The sequence below is a fragment of the Bicyclus anynana genome, chromosome 2 (genome assembly GCF_947172395.1).
Source record: "Bicyclus anynana chromosome 2, ilBicAnyn1.1, whole genome shotgun sequence".
NCBI lineage: Eukaryota > Metazoa > Arthropoda > Insecta > Lepidoptera > Nymphalidae > Bicyclus > Bicyclus anynana.
This window is the reverse complement of record NC_069084.1, coordinates 7792666-7816856: the sequence shown is the minus strand read 5'-3', so window position 1 is coordinate 7816856 and position 24191 is coordinate 7792666. Positions and strand designations below refer to the sequence as shown.

General features: G+C 38.4%; 1 protein-coding gene across 1 annotated transcript in view; it reads right to left on the bottom strand.

The window, feature by feature from the left end:
- Positions 1-24191, bottom strand: part of LOC128198685 (cell adhesion molecule Dscam2-like) — a 206012-nt gene that overhangs the window by 604 nt on the left and 181217 nt on the right. The window contains exons 8-25 of the mRNA XM_052885134.1: positions 21817-21860; positions 13056-13153; positions 12428-12519; positions 11503-11654; positions 10185-10275; positions 9622-10003; positions 9339-9474; positions 9142-9261; positions 8713-8889; positions 8205-8349; positions 7916-8064; positions 7081-7249; positions 6472-6611; positions 1957-2106; positions 1789-1879; positions 726-808; positions 451-585; positions 172-324 (exon numbers count right to left, since the gene is read on the bottom strand). Of these exons, the coding sequence (XP_052741094.1) occupies positions 172-324; positions 451-585; positions 726-808; positions 1789-1879; positions 1957-2106; positions 6472-6611; positions 7081-7249; positions 7916-8064; positions 8205-8349; positions 8713-8889; positions 9142-9261; positions 9339-9474; positions 9622-10003; positions 10185-10275; positions 11503-11654; positions 12428-12519; positions 13056-13153; positions 21817-21860 (2507 nt within the window). The remainder of the gene's footprint in view (positions 1-171; positions 325-450; positions 586-725; positions 809-1788; positions 1880-1956; positions 2107-6471; positions 6612-7080; positions 7250-7915; positions 8065-8204; positions 8350-8712; positions 8890-9141; positions 9262-9338; positions 9475-9621; positions 10004-10184; positions 10276-11502; positions 11655-12427; positions 12520-13055; positions 13154-21816; positions 21861-24191) is intronic.

Here is a 24191-nt window from a genome sequence, read left to right as displayed (position 1 = left end):
ACCACAAATTTCCCAATTGCGGTGTGAGAATTTAACTGAAAATTTCTTTGAGTAATGAAAAACTTAGTATCTCATGAGTACTAGCTTGACACAGGTCCTCGTGACCGAAATGACATAGGCTACACACTGGATCAACGAGGCAGTTGGGTTTGCTTAAAAAAAATGGCCTACCATCTTGAAGCGTAGAACACACGATAGGGTATGAAGGTGGCCCAGGTCCATAGTTAGAAAAACCAGCTACTTTAACACTGTAGTTCGTGTATTTTGCCAAGCTCTGAAGGTAAATCTCCGTGTGGAGTGATGTTTGATTGTGCCAAACACTATCTGAAAATACAACACATATAAATTATAATTATATATTTATATCGTCTTATATGATTTTTCTACGCATCAGTACTACTTATGTTGCAAGTTTTATTTTGTGGAAACATGTACAACATGTAAACCTACCCTCTGTAGCATACAAGATCGAATATCCAATCAAAGAACTCCCTTGTCCATGAATAGCGATAGGTTGCCAGCCAACCCTTAGTGAAGTGGAAGACACTGCTGTGCATTCCACAGAAGATGGAGCATGTTCTGGAGCTGAAAATGAAAAAAAAAATATCATTGACATTATTTATAAGCTGATATATTTTTTTAATTCATAAGTATGTAAGTTAATTGATAAAAAAGTGACAATACACTTAGTTGAAAGTTAAAGACAATTTGTTGTAACTATTTACCGCCTTCCATTGTATCTTGAAATACCGGCAGAGAAAAGGGTCCTGACCCAGCGCTGTTATAAGCTGATATCGTTACAGCATATCTGAAACAGAAGTGATCTTGTTAGCTTTCATTGAGTTGCATAATCATAATCATCAGCAACCTATATTTAATGCAGATGCAGGGCCTCCTTAGAGGAGAGGACATTAGAAGCCTATAAAAACACCTCTTGCACTGAGCCGGATTAAGGTAGCATAATGGCCAAAGTAATCTTCCCCTGTAAGCCCCCTATCTTTTAGCGAACTACAAAGAATTATTTAAAAATAATCATTATAGCTACCTACCGTAGATAGAATACGTTAGTGTTATTCTTCCTGCCCTTATCCCATGCTAGGACGTGTGGTCAGTACAATATGATTTCAGATATTGTCCTACGATTTCGAAATACCTAGGTACTATCGTCTGTGGTCCCCCTAGACGGGATGACCTAATGTTACAAGTTTCTTGATTGCGGGTGGTATTAATAAACATTATTTATCTATGTGTTTGTTGAGGGAAGCTATCAGTGTTGGTATAAATAAGAGGGTATTTGATAACTTGAGCTCAGTTGTTGGTTAGACAGCGTGGATACCGTCACGCTGCCAGTCGTGTTAGTGATTTTATGCAATAATGTTTTGTGTTGTAATTATTGGTCATAAATTGCTTAGTGTGGGCATGTAGAACATGTCGGGCAGGGAAGGTGAGTGTTTATGCGTTCTAAAGGCATCCCTTAAACTTACTCCCAAGGTTACAAAACCTGGGACCTGCTCGAGGTGTTTTCTCAAACCACAGAATGATGGTATAATCACTGTCGCTGCTACACGTTACGTCATACTAAGCAATTGCTTTAATACCTAACCCAGAACTGCGTTTGCAATAAAAAAATTTCGTAGAAGGAACTCAATATAAGCCGACCCAGGACTCGAAAAAAGGAGCTCACAATCCGAAAACGCATAAGACTAGATAGACTAACAAGGTTTTGAGATTGTTCTTTTAATAAAAAATCATTTCAATGGTGTAAAATTGAGTAAGTGAGAATACTACCTTGTATTTTTTAGGAGACCACTGATAGTTGTTTCTTGTTTTCCGGATAGTTGTGAAACTTTAACATTTCGTGTTTCACCATCGTCTGAAACTGGACAAAAAATTCTACATTAACTTTAACTCATTATAGATAATATTATCTACTAATAATTATATGATGATGATTACCAGGTCCAATATTTTGTGGAACGACTTTTATGTGGTATCCGGTTATGACTCCGTTATGACTGTCTTTAGGTGGCGGTGACCACGATAGAAATAACTCCCCAGGGTTTTCTGTTTGTTCCACTTGGATGTTTATAGGCGGAGATGTTGGAGCTGAAATTAATTTGCAAGAATTATTCGGTGATTTTATAGACTTGCTAAGGTGGCATCATAACAGTGGCGAAGTGTTACTTACGATTCCCACAACGCAAGCTACCGCCAAAATTTTTATATAGATACTAGCAGGTGCCCGCGACTTCGTCCGCGTGAAAATCGATGTACATTTTCGACGCCGTCACCCCTTCTATTTATATTTTCGTATGTTATATATAAAAACTAGCAGGTGCCCGCGACTTCGTCCGCGTGAAAATCGATGTACATTTTCGACGCCGTCACCCCTTCTATTTATATTTTCGTATGTTATATATAAAAATTATAAAATCACAGCCCCGGCCGAAGGCCGGTGTACAATAATGTGCGCGTTTTTTGTGCTTGGGTAAAATGCAAAGTCGTAGCCATCGTCGGAGGCCCTGTCCAGCCCCCGGCCGACGGCCGGCGTGCAATTAATTGTGTCTGCGTTAAGTGCCCAGTCGAAGACCCTATCACAAACTCCCGGACGAAAGAGGGTGCACAACAAAGTACGTACTTTTTTGTGCTTGGGTAAAATGCCCAGCCGTAGCCACGGTCGGAGGCTGCATCACAAACTCCCGGCCGAAGGCCGGGCCACAATACAGTGCGCGGCCGAAGGCTACGCGTTCCGTTTTTCGTGCTTAGGTAAAATGCCCAGCCGTAGTCACGGTCGAAGGCTGTATCATAAACTCCCGACCGAAGGCCGGGCTACAATACAGTGCGCGAGGGCTCTATCACAAACTCCCAGCCGAAGGCCGGCTACAATACGGTGAGCGGCCGAAGGCCGCACGTTCCGTTTTCTGTGCATCGGAAAAATGCCCAGCCGTAGCCACGATCAGAGGCCATATTACAAATCCCCGGCCGAAGGCCGCGCTTTTTTTTGTTTGGATAAAATACCCAGCCGTAGTCACGGTCGAAGGCTGTATCATAAACTCCCGGCCGAAGACCGGGCCACAATACAGTGCGCGGCCGAAGGCTACGCGTTCCGTTTTTCGTGCTTGGGTAAAATGCCCCGCCGTAGTTACGGTCGAAGGCTGTACCACAAACTCCCGGCCGAAGGCCGGGCTACAATACGGTGCGCGGCCGAAGGCCACGCGTTCCGTTTTTTTGTGCATCGGAAAAATGCCCAGCCGTAGCCACGATCAGAGGCCATATTACAACCCCCCGACCGAAGGCCGCGCTTTTTTTTGTTTGGGTAAAATACCCAGCCGTAGTCACGGTCAAAGACCCTATCATAAACTCCCGGCCGAAGACCGGGCCACAATACAGTGCGCGGCCGAAGGCTACGCGTTCCGTTTTTCGTGCTTGGGTAAAATGCCCAGCCGTAGTCACGGTCGAAGGCTGTATCATAAACTACAATACGGCTACAATACGGTGAGCGGCCGAAGGCCGGGCGTTCCGTTTTCTGTGCACCGGAAAAATGCCCAGCCGTAGCCACGATCAGAGGCCATATTACAAACCCCCGGCCGAAGGCCGCACTTTTTTTTGTTTGGGTAAAATACCCAGCCGTAGTCACGGTCAAAGACCCTATCATAAACTCCCGGCCGAAGACCGGGCCACAATACAGTGCGCGGCCGAAGGCTACGCGTTCCGTTTTTCGTGCTTGGGTAAAATGCCCAGCCGTAGTCACGGTCGAAGGCTGTATCATAAACTACAATACGGCTACAATACGGTGAGCGGCCGAAGGCCGGGCGTTCCGTTTTCTGTGCACCGGAAAAATGCCCAGCCGTAGCCACGATCAGAGGCCATATTACAAACCCCCGGCCGAAGGCCGCACTTTTTTTTGCTTGGGTAAAATACCCAGCCGTGGTCAAGGTCGAAGGCTGTATTATACACTCCCGGCCGAAGGCCACGCGTTCCGTTTATTCTGTTTGGGTAAAATGCCCAGCCGTAGTTACGGTCGAAGGCTGTATCACAAACTCCCGGCTGAAGGCCGGGCTACAATACGGTGCGCGGCCGAAGGCCACGCGTTCCGTTTTCTGTGCATCGGAAAAATGCCCAGCCGTAGCCACGATCAGAGGCCATATGACAAACCCCCGACCGAAGGCCGCGCTTTTTTTTGTTTGGGTAAAATACCCAGCCGTAGTCACGGTCGAAGGCGGTATCATAAACTCCAGGCCGAAGGCCGGGCTACAATATAGTGCGCGAAGGCTCTATCACAAACTCCTGGCCGAAGGCTGGGCTACAGTACGGTTCCGCGTTCCGTTTTCTGTGCATCGGAAAAATGCCCAGCCGTATCCACGATCAGAGGTCATATTACAAATCCGCGGCCGAAGGCCGCGCGTTCCATTTTTTGTGCTTGGGTAAAATGCCCAGCCGTAGTCACGGTCGAAGGGTTGATCACAAACTCCCGGCCGAAGGCTACGCGTTCCGTTTTTCGTGCTTGGGTAAAATGCCCAGCCGTAGTCACGGTCGAAGGCTGTATCATAAACTCCCGGCCTAAGGCCGGGCTACAATACAGTGCGCGAAGGCTCTATCACAAACTCCCGGCCGAAGGCTGGGCTACAATACGGTGTGCGGCCGAAGGCCACGCGTTCCGTTTTTTGTGCATCGGAAAAATGCCCAGCCGTAGCCACGATCAGAGGCCATATTACAACCCCCCGACCGAAGGCCGCGCTTTTTTTTGTTTGGGTAAAATACCCAGCCGTTGTCACGGTCAAAGACCCTATCACAAACTCCCGGCCAAATGCCGGTCTATAATAAAGTTTACGTACAAACTTTCAACCCCTATTTCACCCTCTTCTGATTTTATTTTCGCTATAAAAAGTATTCTATAACCTGCCCCGTATTATGTTCTCAAACCGTGCTAAGTTTCATTTGAATTCATTCAGTAGTTTCAGTGTGATGCCCGGTCAACAAAAAATAGGGACAGACAGACAAATAATCGAAAAAAAATGTTTTTGAATTCAGTATCGATTGTATAATGCCCTAAGATATTTTTTTTTTTAATTAATCAAAAAGTTCTGTAATTTGACCTGTTACAGTTTTATTATAAGTATACAAATAAGTATTTAATAGCTATTGCGCCAAATTCGTGCTCTTTTTATAGTAATAAATCTTGCATAACATTATACGATAAAAAAGTAGACAATGTGACTATTTAAACACAAAAAGGATTAATCAGTTTGAACCTGAACTTTTAAGTAGTTCCTGAGATTAGTTTCGCGCGTTCAACCAAATAAACAAACAAATTGGTCAGTTGAGTATAGAATATGTGCCTCAATATCGATATTACACAGTTTCTCTCTCGTTTCTCCAAATAACGCCTGCGAATCAATTTGAGCAATCCGGTTTTTTCAAGATAACTTTTTTCTATCTGTCCGATTTTAATGAAACAAAGCCTATATGTTGCCCTGAACTTTGCTTAATCTATTTGTGAAATCCGCGTCAAAATCCGTTCAGCAGAACCAGAGAATAGCACGAACATACAGACAGAAGGACAGACAGACAGACAGATAGACAGACAGACAGGCAAAAAAATAAAAAAATATATTTTTGTATTCTATTGCTCATTTCTAATCGCCCTAACTTGATTTTAGTTAAATTTGGTCAAAGTACAGACACTCGATTTCAACTCTTTTATTATAGTATAGTTAGATAGATAGATAGATATATGCTGTCGCGACATTTTTTGTAGAAAATTATGTGTGCTGCGAGTGAATGACGCTGCTGTATTTGCAACCCCTTGGCCTTTTGAATAGCAATGACAATGCTTGAGGGAATTAGCAGACTGTTGGGAAGGCGCCATGTACACCTTGGGTTACATTATTGGAGTATTAGGAAGGATCCCTAATTTTTTTTTAAATAAAATATAGCCTATAGCCTTCCTCGATAAATGGGCTATCTATCACTGAAAGTATTTTTCAAATCGGACCAGTAGATCCTGAGATTAGCGCGTTCAATCAAACAAACAAACAAACTCTTCCGCTTTATAATATTAGTATAGATATAGATTGGATGCTATAATGTCTTAACATCTACGACTATTTTGCGAAGAGTGCAGTTATTAAAAAGACAAATGATCTTTACAGTCTAATGACAATGAAGCCTATGATAGTTATAACCTCCAAACCGAAAACAATATAAGGCGGGAGGCTTATCCTTGATCCTTGGTTTGGGGGGCAATAAAATAGACATTCTTATGTACTGATAATGTTTAACATTGCAGATAGTGGTCTATTAGATTTTAATGGTAATGGCTGGGGAACGGGGAACGGAGAAGTAAGGCCTAGCGACTACGGGAGTAATAATTTCTTGGAAGAATGAAGAGCTCAACATTTCGTAACCTGTCCCAGGGCCTCATGATGCTAAAAGAAGCCTGTTTAAGCCTAACACACAACAGTTTCTTACCTTCTTCATGGGTAGTGAGATGTATGGGGGCGGTATACCGACTGACCCCCACTTCATTGCCCGTCGCGACGCGAACTACATATGCAGTCGCCGGTCGCAGATTCTGAAGTTCGATGGTTTGACGAATGTCGTTTTCTTTCCTGTTACACGGATTAGTACTTAAATATATTTAACATTCATATATAGGTACATGACAGCTAGCGAACGCTTGTGACTTATCGTGTCCGCGTGAATTACTATATTTTTTGGAAAATTGTTTTTTTCATATTGGATCCTAATTAAGAACCCTAATAATGTTGCTTCAGACATGTTGACTCATAATATTTTTGAAAGCTGTATAATAATCTAATACAGTTCTGACAGACAGACAAAAATGAAAAACAAGATATTAAAAAAACACATTTTTGTATTGTATTCTTGTTTTAATTTGTATTTATGTTACTAAAGAAATATACTATTTATACCTTTAAATCGGAAAAGTTACTGAATAACTGGCCGGACTCTAACGTCTAGGGTTTGATACTCATCCATTAGATTAATGTCATACCCACTCCCAGCACAAGCTTTTTGCTTATGTAGAGGGGAAAGTGAGAAATTTTTCTTTCTTACCTGGTAACGTTGATGTTCACTGCATGTTCCCACCCTGCGTCTGCGTAGTGTGCTGGTGCGTATTGTAGCGCGTAGTGTTTGGCGTGAGCGCGTGCTTCCCTCCACGATACCACGGCTGTACGGGAGCGGACTGACTCCACACGCAGCTCGGATGGGGGGGTTGGAGGTTCTGGAACGTTTGGTAGTCTTTCAAGTTTGGTGCTTAATAGAAAATGTTGGTATGGAAAGAATTTTGTTTAAGAATTGAGGGGTTGGAGGTTCTGCATCATTTGCCTTTGACATATGTTTCTTCGAAGATGCCAAAGAATTTGATTTTCGTAATGTGCTGTACAGGACAGTACTGCTTTCACGAGGAGCTCAGATGGCGGGGTTAGAGATTCAGCGTTTTGAGCTGGCGCGTACTACAACATGTGCTTTGTGTATCACTGAATATTTGATTTGATAAACACGTCACAAGACGTAAGTCTTAGGCTGCCAGTCCACAAAATATCCGAATAGGTTTCCACAAAATATCCGCTCCTCTTAAGTGAACAGGGACTTGCGAGCTTGTTTAAAAATTTATATAAAACCGGTATGCGGAGCGGGAAAACGGAGCGGGGTTAAATAAATTTAATTTAATATTTATTTATTAAACATCGTCTGCAACTCCGCCCGCATTAGTCCGTTTCTCCGCTCCCTCGCTCCGCTCTTGTGGACAGGCAGTCTAAATACAAGTCGCTTGGTGACGCGTCAAAATTTGTTCAAAGATACGATCAAGAAAGGTATTGGAAAAGTTTTTATTTTTTATTGAATAACTCAAGTTATCAATGTTGAAAAATATTGTACTACAACTCACCTAGTATAGTCAGGAATATATTAAAAGCAGCGGTGCCGTATGGGTTACTGGCTCGGCATTGGTAGAAGCCTGCGTCCACCGCCTCAGAGAATTGTACGTTGATGGTTGAAGTTAGACCGAGAGCAGTCTTTGACTCCGTGTGTTTTGCTCTGAAAATTAATTAAGAAATCATTTTGATATCGCAGAATAAAATATCGGCCAAGTCAAAAATATGGCAGAGTCCCTTAAAAAATATTGATTTGAATAATGCACTAATACTGTACAAAGAGAAAGTCAAACATTGAAATACCTGTGACTTGAAGAATCCAAATTTTTGCCATCATGGGTCCAAGCAATCCTTATAGGATCATCACCGAGTGCTCGACACTCCAATGTGACGGGGTGCCCCAGTCTTGACGTCACGTTGGTCGATGACACTTCAAAATGCACCGGCTCTGGAATTTTAAGTATACGTTTATACTCATTGGTTCTTAGTGAACTACGAATTTAGATAATGGGTAAATTACAAGAAACCTGCCACATTATCGAGAAAGTTTTGCCTGATCGTTGATTGATAAAGTAGAGCCTGAGTAGTTCATTTTATAGAGAAAGAAAGGGAAAATGTCTATTTAAAACTGTGCCATACACCACAATTTTAGTATCTGATGCTAAGACCACTTGGACGAATCAAGTAGCTAAAGCATCAAACACTTCTCTTTTATGTCTAGTAAATCTTGAAAAAGGTATTAGCTCAGCATACTGTATAAACAGCTAGAGCTTATGCGCTGATTTTCATTTTATTTTAATAAGGTACTAACTGTTAACGCTCATCCAGACAGTTTTACTGAGCGGTGTTCCGACGCCATTTTCCACGTTACAAGAATATAGACCCTCGTCTGTGAGTGATACTTCCTCAATTATTAGAGTGCCGTTGGGCAAGCTAAGAATTCCACCGCCAGCTAACTCCAGGACTGGTTGCCAGGTTCCTAACATTGCTGAAAAATTAAATAAATATTTTACTATTTTTGACCAATGAGGTGCAACTTCCACCCGTCACTTCTAGTCAAATTTTACGTAATGCCAAGAAAATCTCCGAACAATTTCATCGCTGCTAGTTACCTCTATTAGTGACAATCATTTTTCGCAAAAAGGATTAGCCTGGCTGTGCAGCTATTCCACTTAGGTATGACTTGTATATCTATTATCGCAAGTTATCTTAAGTTTCTTATTGTTTTTTTAGTACATACCGTCTTTTTTCATCCAGTGAACTTGAGGCTGAGGATATCCACTGGCACTACAAGATACAGCGCCTCTTCTTCCCAAAAGTAATGAAGAGTTATTAGGCTCTTCCAACCATTTTGGTGCCACTGAAAATTAAGTTTAATTTTTTCAAGGTAATTCTTTTTCTCGTAAATCGTATCGTAAATTATCTAAAATACAATACCTTTAATATACAATTCCGTCGATCTATTAACTTTAGCAACGTGGTTAGAAGCGACGCATGTATAAGTTCCACAGTGTTCTAACGACACTTTTTTTATCACTAATGCACTGAAGAGCTCTGAACTTCTTTCTACGACCTAAAATTTAACAAGTTTTAACTTTATTGTATTAAGTAGCAGTTTGGTTAAAGTTAAAGAAATAACTCTTTAATATTATCGCAAAGTTTTGAAGACACTCTTACAATGTACTTTGGTTTTATGTACTTTAAATAAATTGAAACTTACTTTTAAGCTGCTTGGTATTCTCTTCCCATCTTTTAACCATTCAAAATGTATCGGCAAATCTCCGCTACGAACGTTGCAATAAATATTAACTATTTGACCCTCTTGAAGGTTATTGCCAAGAAGAAGATCTTCAAGAATTGGTGCTTCTATCACTTGTATTTCAAACGCTCTTCTTGCCATTTCACCAGATGGTGACGTTACTATGCAGGTATATACAGCGCCGTTGTCTTCTTTGTTGACTTCTGGTATTGTTAGTATTCCATGTATATTAGAAATGCTTCTACGTGTTTTCTTTTTTGTATGACTTTGATTCCTTTTATATCGACTTTGGAATAAGTTGTTTGAATTTATTGTTTTCCCTTTATGTTCCCAGTCTATTTTACTGCAATATAAACGGAGTAATTTTTTTAAAGAAAATCTTTCGGTTGTAAAAAATACAATCTCTACTCAACCAAAGTTTTTAAAGTTACATAACTTTTTATCTTCACTCGCAGTCATAATAATTTAATTTGTAATAATAATTAATTACTACATTCGTTAGTAAGTTTAATAATATACAATACCTTATTGGATATCCATAGAAAGGACATCTTAAATTAATAGGTTCTCCACTTTGAACTTTGATTGGGGGCAATGATCGAATGTACGGAGGTCCTGAAAATAGACGACTGTTAGTTTCGGCTTCTCGGTGTTTATAAAAAAAAACATTTTGTTAACTGAAACTGAGTTTTATTGTTTATAATTTAACTATAGTTCAAAATACGACAACAAACTCTATTACTATGGATCACTACGTTTCGCGACTCGCGAGGACCTGCAAAGGGTCTATAGGCGGCTAGTATTATCAGGGGCTTAGCCTTGTTACTTAGTCCAGACCGGCGGGCATAAACCAGGTCCGTCCGCGGACAGCAATTCGGCTAATCACCAGAACGACTGACTGTTTAGAGGCAGAGCTACGGTTTATAAAGCATATATATTGCTGACAGAACATTTATATCTGTGTCACAGCTCTGCATTACGAATGTAGAATTTAGGGATGTAACACGACGAATATAAAAAAATCGGTTAAAATACTGACGTCAGACAAACCCAATGTTTTCATTGTTTTCGTGGCAGTGAAGTCATTTATATTATGAAAGATAATCTTTTTACATTAAAATGGTATCGACTTCAAAGATGTATCTCAGTTATTTTGATTTTAACACAAAATTACTAAACCGATTTTCATGAAAATGTAATGGAACCAATTTTGAAGTATACTCTTTCAAACAAACAAAAGATATTTTCAAAATTGGTTTATAAATGACGAAATTGTATGGTAACAAACATTAAGAAAAACATACGCATCGAATTGAGAACCTGTTCCTTTTTTTTAAATCGTTTGATAATCATATATTTATTTTAAATAATTCAGATTAAGCTAATTTCAGTAATAAAACGATAGATGAGCAAAAATGTGTATAAAGTGGAAGATACACGACAGATAAGCTTAGCGAAATGCCATCTGATATTTGTAATCAAATAACAAGAACAGTTAGTGTTTCTCTTCTCAGCTTATCAAAGGCCAACTAAGTAGTAATAAATATTTAAATATATAGATTTTATACGAGTATTTTGATACTGAAAAACCTTTCTTGGAAGTGTCCCCAAGTTATATAATTCTCAACTTTAATTTTCATATATCTATACTAATATTATAAAGCGTTTGTGTGTTTGTTTGATTGAATGCGCTAATCTCAAAACTACTGGTCCGATTTGAAAAATTTTTTCAGTATTAGATAGCCCATTTATCGAGGAAGGCTATAGGCTATATATTATCCCCGTATTCCTACAGGAACGGGAACCACGCGGGTGAAACCGCACGGGGTCAGCTAGTCTTACCATAAACATCGAGTCTGTTTTCATGGGTGGCGGAATGATCTCCTTCTCTTGCTGTGCAGGAGTATAAGCCGCCATCTTCTACTCTTACTCTGGTGATGTTCAGTTGCGCTACGACTGAGTTGTCTGATGTCATCACTTGGCCTAACGCGTACCTGCAAAAAATAACGCTCTTTAATGAACTATCTGTGATCCACGGTTTTACATGCGTTGATTCCATTCCTGTCTAAATATTGTGATAAAAAGTAGCTACCTTTAACAGTCTATAATCTATTTTGTGCCAAATTTCATTCAGATCAGTTAACCATTAAGCCGTCGTGATTGAATAATTAAACATCCATAAAAAATTGTTTACTTTTCCAAATTTTCAATTTTCTGCGAAATTTTCTCAAGTTTTTGTTTAGTATAAATCCTTTACAAAGTATCTGTCTATAAATAAAATAATGAAATAGGTTAAATCGTTTTCAAATTAAAGCGTGACCATGACTAAGGGATTATGAAAAATAATTTTAAATCAATGCTAAAAAATCATTTTATTTCTTACTAGCGGACGCCCGCAAATTCGTCCGCGCGGAATTTAGTTTTTCACAAATCCCTCGGAAACCATAGATTTTTCCGGGATAAAAAGTGTTAATCGATGCTATAATATATCTCAATACCAAATTTCAGCTAATTCGGTTAAGTCGTCGAGGCGTGAAAGAGTAAGAAACATTCATATCATTAAAATCATCAGTTTTCGCAAATCTCGGGAAACCATGGATTTTTTCGGGATAAAAAGTAGCCTATGTGTTAATCCAGAGTAAAATCCATTTCCATTCCAAATTTTTGCCAAATCGCTTGAGTAGTAGCGGTGTTAAAGAGTAACAAACATCCAAACATCCATACAAACTTTCGCGATTATAATATAAGTAGGATTATTATCTACTACCTTGGATCAGTGTTACTGGACATAGTGACGCCATCTCTTTCCCACACAAACTGCGGTGGTCGGTCCCCGGTGGCAGAGCATTGCATGCTGATCTGAAAGACAGACATTTTGTTGATGGTATAACAATAGTTTTCTTGAGTTGCTTAGCAACTTTCGTTCGTTATCAACTCGAGCTTACTGTTGAGAGTCTCCTCTCAGAATGAGAGGAGTTAGGCCAATAGTCATACCACTCTGGCCCAATGCGGATTGGCAGACTTCACACACGCACAGGATTTAGAAAATTCTCTGGTATGCATGTCTCCTCACGATATTTTCCTTCTCCGTTTGATATTTAATTTCTTAAAATGCACACAACTGAAAAGTTGGAGCCTGGACCCACACCTTCCGGAATTGGAGGCAGCGGCCTTATCCACTGATTTTTTCAGTAATAGCAGGCAAATGAGCATGCGGACCACCTGGTATTAAGTGATTAACGACGCCAATGTACATTTGCGTTACAGAGATAGTTACTGCTATGCGTTGCAGGCATTTAGTGCATTTGTTTATCCGCCTCTTGAGTTATCACATAATAATTAAATATAGTATACGAGTAAGTTATGAACTAATGAAGGAAAGTCAAAGTACTGACATCACCGCCAGGAGTGACAGTTCTTTCGGTGAAGTGATGGGTGATGATCACGCGGTTGTCAGACAATCCTCTTCGTATTCTTTTTCTTCGGTCTAGACCTGGGAAAAGATTAAAAACTCATAAGAAGAAAATATAAAACGATTGCAGGTGAACACAGTATATGATAGTTTTTTTTTTATTCTTTACAAGTTCACCTGATGGTAAGTGATGATGCAATCTAAAAAGCGGGCTAACTTGTCAGGAGGAGGATGAAAATCCAAACCCCTTTTGGTTTATACACGACATCGTACCCGAACGCATAGTCGCATGGCGGTACGCCTTTGCTGGACTGGTACGAACCTCAATCGACCCAGCTGGGGATCGAACCCTAGACCTCCGTCTTGTATATTCACCGCGCATACCACTGGGCCACGAAGGCCGTCAAAAAATTTGATGCATTTAAACTGAGCAATGTATGACTTTTATTTGAAAACTTTCTACCTAAATGTAAGTTAGGTATAAGTCATTTTGGTCAACTTGATGAGCTAACATTTAGATATTTTGACATTCATAAGTTTTCTAACATAAATAATGTTTTACGATCCGTATTCTAACATTATTATAATCTTGCTAGTTAGTTTTTTCTATACGGTCAAGAGAGATTGACTAATAGGTTTCTACATTTTTAGCATCAGAAGAAAATTGTAGTAAATAGAAGTCTGAGACAGATATGACGTCACTCGACTATTGTCGGAATCATTCAGTTGGCTCGCGCTGTCGCTAGGTGGCGCTAGTTGTCCCATGAATAGTGGGATACGAACGAGCGCGAGAGTGGCTTACGACGTAAGGTTAAGGCGCTCGCCGTACGGTCAGTGGCAGTGTTCTAGAGGTAGTCGATCCACCAACATCTCTCGTGGTTTAATCATTTTCTGATTACGCTGTAGTAGGCAGGGAGAATGTTTCTTTATCTCAAGTAGTGAAATTTGTTTTATTTTGGTAACATTTTGATTTGATTTATTAATTAAACTGTTCTGACAAATATTGTAAATCAGAACCTTTGTTCAGACTTTGGTTTTCTTGTTTTTTTAATCCACTTCTGTGTAGCTTCCTAACAAAACATATATTGAATTTTATTAACGATGTCGAACATAGTAATTCTTCAAAGACGCTCCTAAGACTCGTATGGTGCAGAGGTAAGGAATTTCTCGGTATTTTGTAAACACGAATCTTCACGTTAATTACCTAATTACGTACGTACGATCTAATATCAGCAATTGCACGTACGCCAAATACCAATCGTAATTACGGTATACGGAAATGGACGGAGGTTGCTAGGCAGCCATTAACAATTTCAGACAAGGGGAACCTCGCCGATATTGGGCAGTTAACCGTGAATATCATGTTTGACCCTCCACTATACCTATATTTATGTATGGAAAACTTATTTTACTATGTTTATTTACTTCAGTATATTTATATCAATTTTTGTAGTAGTGGTAACACATAATTATTAAAAAAAATACAATCTACTTTAAAACATTAACGTACCCACGAAACTAAAAGAGAAAAATGCTACTAATATTATAAACGCGAAAGTTTTATGGATGTTTGTTACTCTTTAACGCCGCTACTACTGAAGCGATTTGGCGATAGTTTCTACTCTGGATTAACACATAGGCTACTTTTTATCCCGAAAAAATTCATGGTTTCCGAGATTTGCGAAAACTGATGATTTTGGTGATATGAATGTTTGTTATTCTTTCACGCATCGACTACTGAACCAAATTAGCTAAAAGATATTGAGATTATTTGGTATTTTTTTTAAATTTATTTGGAACAGAAAACATTTACATATTAAAGGTTGGTAAAAACTTAAATTACCATGCAAAAGGTTTAATAAATATGTAAACAACAACCACACAAAACATATCTAAATAAAAAGAAAATTATTAACATAAAACAAGAAACCAGAAAGACGAAGTATACAAAAATTATGTTTTTATGTAAAGACGGAAATGCAGATGGTATTTTGCCGCCGTTTTATATATACGTGTCGGTATAATTTGTATAGCTATTAGGATAAGTTAGATTAGGTTTTATAATGTATTATTTCCAAAATTAAAGGCAAATTCCATAAATAACTAACTTATCTATTAATATTTAACCATTCTTTATGAAGTTTTCGTGTGCTATATTTTGTATTTTGGATTTTATTGATTTATTTTATACTAGCGGACGCCCGCGACTTCGTCCGCGTGATTTCGATCTAAACTTTCAACTACCTCTACCCTACCCGTAAAAAACAGTATATAAAAAAAATAAAAAAAAAAGTAAAAAGTATCCTATGTCCTTCTCCTGGCTCTAAACTACCTCCCTGCCAATTTTCAGCTAAATCGATTTAGCCGTTCTTGAGTTATAAGTGTAGTAACTAACACGACTTTCTATAATATATATAGATATTGTCACACAAAATAAAAATTAATGATATTAATTTATTACTATTTTTGGTGTTAATTAGCTATTTAGAAAGTCATAAAATATAGAATATTCGTGTTTAACCACAAAATAGTAAAATGCGTTCAGAATTTTGAGGCGTAAATAATTTTAATTGCAGCCAAATTTGATTTGATAGCAAAAAGCTGTTAGAGTTAAAATGAAATCACATCGGGCCTCATTACCCACACCCGTAGGTGATCCGTAACAAGCAATCTGACCGAGAAATACAATTATACGGGACGGGATTGCAATTTTCCATGGGCAGCGCTCGCGTATGTGGCTTCGGACTGGATGGCTCTACGTATAAGTAAAATAAAATTATTAACAATATTAACATATTTAATTATAACAATTTTAAAAGAACCGATACTTTTTATAAATTGTTTTATTACAAGTACCCCTACCCTACCCCTACCCTACCCCTACCCTTCCCCTACCCTACCCCTACCCTACCCCTACCCTACCCCTACCCTACCCCTACCCTACCCCTACCCTACCCCTACCCTACCTCTACACTTCCCCTACCCTACCCCTACCCTACCCTTACCCTACCCCAAAAAAAAAAGAAAAAAGTATCCTATGTCCTTCTCCTGGCTCTAAACTACCTCCCTGCCAATTTTCAAAATCGGTTCAGCTGTTCTTGAGTTATAAGTGGAGTAATTAACACGACTTTCTTTTGTATATATAGATTTGATAAAATTAAGGTTTAAATAGTTTCAAATGAAACGTTTCATTCTTCATAACTCCATCTTTTACTAAAATACAAGTTTTTAGCCGTTTTTTATGCCATTTAACTACACAAATCGTCATTTTTAGGGAGCTCTTTACACGACGAAAACGATTACATAAATGGAACATCGATTCTATAGCAACAGTTTTAATAAACGCGTTAGATCATAGATTTTTGATCTTTACCAGAGGGGTAACGGTTAGCGAGGCAGGTCCTGTTATTTAAATGGTCTAAGCCTGTAGTCCGAGGGTAGCTACGCCCCAGCATAGTTTAGTTATTTTCGAAAAGCGTGTGTTTGTTTGTGGGTTATTTTGGTTATTTTTGACTTAATTGTGTGGGTATATTCTGTTTTTTTTTATCATAGTGAACGAAAGTTAAAAAGAAAGAGTTATTTTTCTTTTTCAAACAAAGAATAATTTCCAAAGGGTCGTGAGAATACAGGGCCCGTCAATTAATATGCTTCCGCCGCTAGAGGGTATGTACTGCCTTGGCTGGTACACGTGGAGATTCCATTAAGGGTGGCGTGAGACACGTGTTAAAAAATACAGGCAGAGGTTACTTTTTTGGATGGAAAGTGTCGGAAGAAAACCTCCGGCCTCCTTTTGACGGCCTCCGTGGCGTAGTGGTGTCCGTGGTGGATTTACAAGACGGAGGTCCTGGGTTCGATCCCCGGCTGGGCTGATTAAGGTTTTCTTAATTGGACCAGCTCTGGTTTATATCAATTACAAGTAGTATACACTTGTTAAAATTTTGTTACAACGTAAGTAATAATTTCAGAATACAGTGTTTTCTGAGGTAATAATAAATAATCACTTATTTATAGGGACAAATTTAAAAACCATTAAAAATATCTTACGTCTATTGAAATAAAATTTCAAAAAGCCGTATATAAATTTGAAATCATTCTACTACCGGGCCCTATTACCTACCCTCGTTACAGGCAATCTGACCGGAGAATAAAATTAGAGGGGTCAGATTGCAATTTGCTAAAGCGGACAATTTTAAGTAAACTAGGTGCTTATAGACTGCTATATTACTTATTTTCTTTGATAAGTTAAGGCTTGACTATAGTGTCATTTGGTGGTTCTTAGGTATATAAAGTAGAAGGGGCAGTTCTAGTACAAGTCTCGACTAAAACAGAATTATAGTACCAACCAGAATTACTTCATCCCCTGTTTTCTTACCCTTAGGGTTGGAATGTTTTTTCCAAATTTATATAGACATCATTCGTCATATACCCTTTCTAATTAAAAAAATATCAAAATTAGGCTATTCAGTAAAAAGTTACATGTGTTCATAAATAAAAAAAATATATAGGTACACGTCGAATTGTTAACCTTAACCTCTCAACTGAATCAATTTTGACAAATCTTGTAAGAAATGTAGGTACTTAAATTTATTTGTGAGTGTCATAGGCTATATTTTAATCCCGTATTCCTACGGGAACGGATAGTACGTGGGTGAAACCTCGGACCGTCTGCTAGTACGAAATAAAAAAAAAGTTTTTTTTTTCTTTTTGAAAGTTTGTATGGAAAGTCCTTCATTTTTAGAGTTTCAGTTATAAAAATCTGTCCACAAATCATATAAAATATACGAAATGTAATGTAATTCAATTTTTTTTTAAATCCAACCCCTAAAGTGGGTGAAATAGGGGTTGAAAGTTTATATTGATTTCCACGCGGACGAAGCCCCGGGCGTCCGCTAGTAGTGAAATAAGAGTAATTCTATCAGTTCATACTCGTAAGCAGGCACACCTGTAAATTGCAATGCTATCCCAGTTAGTGCGCGTAATGACATCTAATATCATTAGCCTCCCATCAGGCCCCAGAGACGCTATCAGACGCAATCAGTTGCCATAATTAAACTTGTGCAACTCACGTTGACTACCTGAGGTGATTATCTAAGTACATCTTTCTAGAAAAAATAAATAAAATTTGAGTGATTTTCAAACATTATTTTCATTTATCACTAGCGGACCCGGTTTCACCCGCGTAGTTCCCGTTCCCGTGGAAAGACGGTGATAAAATAAAGGCAACTCACGTTGACTACCTGAGGTGATTATCTAAGTACATTTTTCTAGAAAAAATAAATAAAATTTAAGTGATTTTCAAACATTATTTTCATTTATCACTAGCGGACCCGGTTTCACCCGCGTAGTTCCCGTTCCCGTGGGAAGACGGTGATCTCACCTACAGCACCTACAGCTCTCCTTCAGTGAAAGAATTGTTAAATTGGTCCAATAGAATCTATACAAATAGTCAACTGACGTGTCAAAAGTGCTTGTAAAGTGAGCCTACTTGAAATAAATTTTTGAATTTTAGCCTTTTCGAAGGCAGAGGTCATATCTACTGGTCGATTACGGCTCACGGTAATAGAATTATTATAATGGAATCCTTATCTTACTAAACTTATTAATCGTTTATACGGGCATGTAAAAAATTATAGCCTCAAATTTTGAGATAATATAATGATATATAATTTTAGCAAATACATTGTGGCTACTACAGTACTTAGCTCTGCTTATGAAGACAAACTTTCTTGTTCCCAATTTATTAAATGCATTAGTTTGCGAACTCGGGGAAGTTTTTGAAAGGGTACGGACATCAATGGGTACAAACTAAAAGTTATATTAAAGAGGTTATTATTACAAAGGATCTCTTAAAGTAAATACAATAATAGTCATACGCAATATGGTCACAGACTGTGATAGTCTTGTTCCATAGAATATAAATATTTTGTTCTATAGATGTAAAACCCCTACTCTATCGATGGAACTGTGTGCCCTTCAATGCTATAGTGTATATGTATATTTTTTTAACTAAGTAGATTTTATACTTTTTTAATTTGCATAATCTTTACAGTGTAGGTAAAACCTTACACGAAGCTGTTGCTGGAGTATCTCCCTACAGAAATGCAAGGCTAGAGGTAGGTATCAATTGTGTGGTTTACTCGCATAGGTATTTATCAGCGCAAACGGATCCGTGTTAGCTGTTTCACACTTCTATTCAGCAGAAGGAAATAAATAGCGGCTATAAATAATCTGCCCACGACACCGGTCGTGTCGAGTGGTCTTAACTTTCCAGCGATTGAATGCAGTCCGCATCTCACACCGTTTTGTTAACACAACGGTACCTATTTAAAAAAAAAACTATTATTTTTTTCATTTTAAGTTTACTTTACAAATACTTTAAAAAGTAGTTATACTCTGTTTTAGAATTTAATCTATCTTGAGTGTTATTCATATTAATTAATTATAAAACACGGCTAAAACTCACGTGATTCAACGTCGGAGTATTCCCCACTAGTTTCCCATCCCTCAGCCCCTCTCCCAACGCGCGCTGCGAGCGGCTGCGCGCTTCCGCTTCGCTTTTTGCATCGTGCCGCGTTGCAAGAACCAGCTCATGAATAAGGGCCCCGTATGGGTTCAAAACTAGTCGGGCATACTGCGACGTTTTAAAACGTGAGTTCTAGCCGTGTTTTATGATAAAATTGTATAGTCTGTGTGTACTAGATACTATGGTTTGAAATTCAGCTTTGTACAGTAGTACTGATTACAAGTCCATAGTTGAATTATTTAATAACTAGTGCATCTGCGTTTCCGTGAGAATAAAGGGATAAAATATACAGAATTTGTTCTTCAGTCAAGATATAGCTTTGAAATTGTGAGATTTTTTTTTAATCGGTCCAGAAGTTTTCGCTTTAAAAATTTTACCTAAACGCTCATAGTAGAGTAGTAAAATTTATATTATTAAATTTAAGCCAATCAAAACTTTATTGTTAAGTTAGAGTTAAGTCTAACAAACTCATGCATTAAGTAAACCAAGAGATGATACTTAAATATTAGGCTGAAAGGATTGCCATCCAAAGTTAACATAGTGCCAGCGTGTTGGGTATATAGCTGAAATATTAGATGGTGTAGGAAATAGCAGTCTGAGACGGATATCACGTCAGGTGGCGCGACTTATTTCTGTAAAGAGTGGGGAGTTAGTGAGTGGTAACGATCGGTTGGCGGGAACGACTTGCGATATAAGGCGCTCGTCATACGATCAGCTTCAGTATGCTCGTGGCGTTTGACCGTCCACATTTCTTGTTGTGTAGTTCATTATGGGTTACTTGGGATAGGCGGGGAGAGTGACTTGAGTGGAAAAGGGGAGTATTAGTTAACTGTCAAAGGCGCCTTTAACTCTACACATAACGTTCACAAGTGCGTGTCTCCACTCAAGGTCATTCTCTTCCATTCTAGGGTCCTATTTTGGTTACAGTTTGATTTGTTAATTAAGTTGTCCTGACAAATATTGTGAATCCTATGTTCGAAATTTGTTTTCTTATTTTTGTAATCTAAGTCTGAGTCTGCTAAAACTGGCGTATATTTTTATATATTTCTAGTTTTAGTGTACTATTCTTTAATATTTTGTGTTTATTACTCAACTGTGTAATAAACGGACGGGTTTTATTATTATCCCTTTGTTGTTTCGCGCCTCCTGTATGTTTTGTTTAGATGTGCCCTTGTAATGAATTTTGAAAGCCTTAGGCTAGCTGTTTTAAATACAAAATAACATATTTAGATTAAGAGTATTCTAAAACCACAGATATTTATATGAGCTAGCGGATGCCCGCGACTTTTTCGCATGGAATTCGTTTTTTCATAAATCCCGCGGTAACCATAGATTAAAAGTAACATATGCTTTAATCAAGAGTAAAATCTATTTTCATTCTAAATTTCAGCCAAATCGCATAAGTCGCCGCAGGAAGGAGGAACAAACATACACGGACTATGAAATAAAAGCTTTTCATTTTTCACAAAAAAATTTAGTAAAAATTCTCACCGCAGAGTTAGGAAGGTGATAGTGTTAAAATTCCTTCTTGCACGTTAATGCTAGGTGTCCACAGACCCGCATTGTACGTATCGGACGCATCGCATCAAACGGATTGTACTATTTCTTCGCATAGAAAGTCATACAAGTGCGTCCACTGATCAACATCGTAAGGATCGCATCGAACGGATTTTATGTACTTACCGTTAAAATAAAAGTTCATTTGATGCAACGCATGATACGGATACGTGGTACGACTACGTTTAGACCGCTGCCCCCATAGCCAAGTGGCACTTCGATTCTCTTTCTACGATCGCTAACGCTTCGAAAACTAGAAAGATGTATGGGAATGACATTTGCTATCGACAGGTCAAGTGATCAAGATCTATCAATCCCATACAACTTTTTAGTTTTCGAAGCGTTAGCGATCGTAGAAAGAGAATCGACGTGCCACTTGGCTAGGGAGCTGGTTTGCATCGGAGCAGTGGTGTGCTCTAGAGTAAGATTTCTAAGTTCTTTTTTAAGCTCAAAATTCAGTTCGCTATTATAATGGCCCACTTTTTTTGTCAAATTGTTATTATGTATCTACTCATATGATGATTGAGTTGCTTTTAGAATATATTTTGTCTAAATTTCATATATTTGTCTGTTTGTTTCTACAAACATCTTTAATTATCTACTATTTAGGTTTGATTTGGGCTTGGTGTTACTATGAAATTAAAAAAAAAATCATTTTTCATACCTCTTCTGGAGTATTCGCTGAAATGTGACAGCTTCGATTTGTACCTGAAACAATGAATAAAATTATGTTTTTTTTTATTTTGATAGCTTCATGTGCTTACACTTCTTTACACTGTGACACAGCAATGCTGATTGGCAATGTAATAAGCACAGCGGTATATATACAATAACACTGCACCACTGAGGATTTTAATATTATTGTTTTATATAATTTCTTTATAATTTAAACTATCCGACGCCCCGCGGTTTAACTCGCATAGTTCCCGTTTTCGTGAAAATACGGCGATAAAATATAGCCTATGACTCTCGCAAATAATGTAGCTTTCTAGTAGTAAAAGAAGTTTCAAAATCGGTTCAGTAGATCCAGAGATTAACCCCTACAATACCACAAACTTTACCTCTTTATCAAATCAAAATTCATTTATTTCAAATAGGCTTAGTTTACAAGCTCTTTCGACACGTCAGGTAATAATATTAAACTTAAGATAATGGTGATAATAATTATTCGAAAACTTAAAATTAAAGTTATGAGGGTTCCAAAGGCGTCTTAGTCCGAGAAGAGCCCACAACAAACTCACCGTATAACAACACAACTTTAGAATCTAGAATAGATTTAATTATTATTTATATCTACCGAACGCTCCCAAAGAGTGTTAAATAGGATTTAATTTCAATCATAAACGGACGGAGTCACGGGTATCCGCTATAACAGTATGTTTCGAGTCTCAAGGCAAGTCGGTCACCTAGTTATCTTTCTGCAAGAGTGACTGAAGACCTATCAATGAATATCGCTAATCGCTTGACCTAAAAATGGGAAGCTGTGTGCGTGGCAGCTTATTATCTCGACTTGATCTTAATAACGATACAGTCATACATGTTGCTTAGCGCGAAATACGGGCTTTCCTTATAATAAAATTGACGAGTGGTGTAGTAGGTATTATGTGTTTCTTAGCACGGGGGTCCTGGGTGCGATTATCTCTGCTATGGCAGTCTTAGGCTGCCAGTCCACCGGAGCGAGGCGAGGCAGCGGAGCCGAGAAACGGAGAAATATTAACCAATAGAATTGCACAAAATCTCCGCTCCTCTTAAGTGGACAGGGACTTGCGAGCTAGTTTAAAAAATCATGTAATAATTATATAAAATAAATTAAACATTTATTTTTTTAACATGGTCTGCAACTCCTCTGCGCACCCTCGCTCTGTTCCGGTAGACAGACAACTCCGCCCCGCATTAGTCCGTTTCTCCGCTACGCTCCCTTGCTCTGCTCTGGTGAACAGGCAGCCTAAGTATTGTATATTTTTTCGATCGGCCAGGTCTGATCTGGTGGTAAGCATCGGTGGTGGCTATTAACCACCCCACCGGCAAAATGTATCGCCAAGCGGTCTAGCGTTCCGTTGCGATGCCGAGAAACCATCAGAGGTATTGGTAGAATAAACTTGCGTATCTTCCAACTAAGTCCACTTCCATCATCGACTGCATCGACATTAGGTGAGATCGTAGTATTTTAAATAATTTGCCTTTATAATATAAGTATGAATATACTCGTAGTGACGTTAAAAACTCGCCATGGAATAATAGAGCACTATAACCTGTACGATATCGCACACATATTACCTACATTATAATATTATTCGTATATTTTCCTTATTCACGCTGTCGCGATGAGGAGCTGGGTTTCATCGTTGCATTCTCGCCAAAAATATAATACAGCAGCTTGCTTGAGAGGTAAAGGTCTCTCCACAATGTACAAAATAGATAACCGGTATTGTTATCTTTTAATAAAGATTGCTTTCTACGAGTATGTATTCTTTGTATAGAATGCCGAAGGTTTTAATGCCGAAGAGTTTAGTACTATAATTTTAAAGAAAGCAATCCGCTCTGCATTCACTTTCTTTGTAAAAATGGAAATAAATATTTATAAAAGTAACGAAAAAAGTTCATGGGTATAATATTAAACATCTTTATTAGAGCTGGTTTAGTTAAGTAACTATGGACTTGTTCACCCATAGTCAAAGTACCCAATACGCTGTCGCTGTTATCCCTCTGGATGGCAAGACTTATTTATTACTAGCTGACGCCGCGCGATTTTACCCGCGTGGTTCCCGTTCCCATAGGAATACAGGGATAATATATAGCCTATAGCCTTCCTCGATAAATGGGCTATCTAACACAGAAAGAATTTTTCAAATCGGACCAGTAATTCCTGAGATTAGCGCGTTCAATCAAACAAACAAACAAACAAACTCTTCAGCTTTATAATATTAGTATAGATTAAACCCCGACGCAAAAAGAGTCTGTCTGTCAGTCTGGCTGTGGTGTCATAGCTCCCAAAAGGATGAAGCGATTTCAACTTAGTTTTTTTTATTAAAGGTGGCT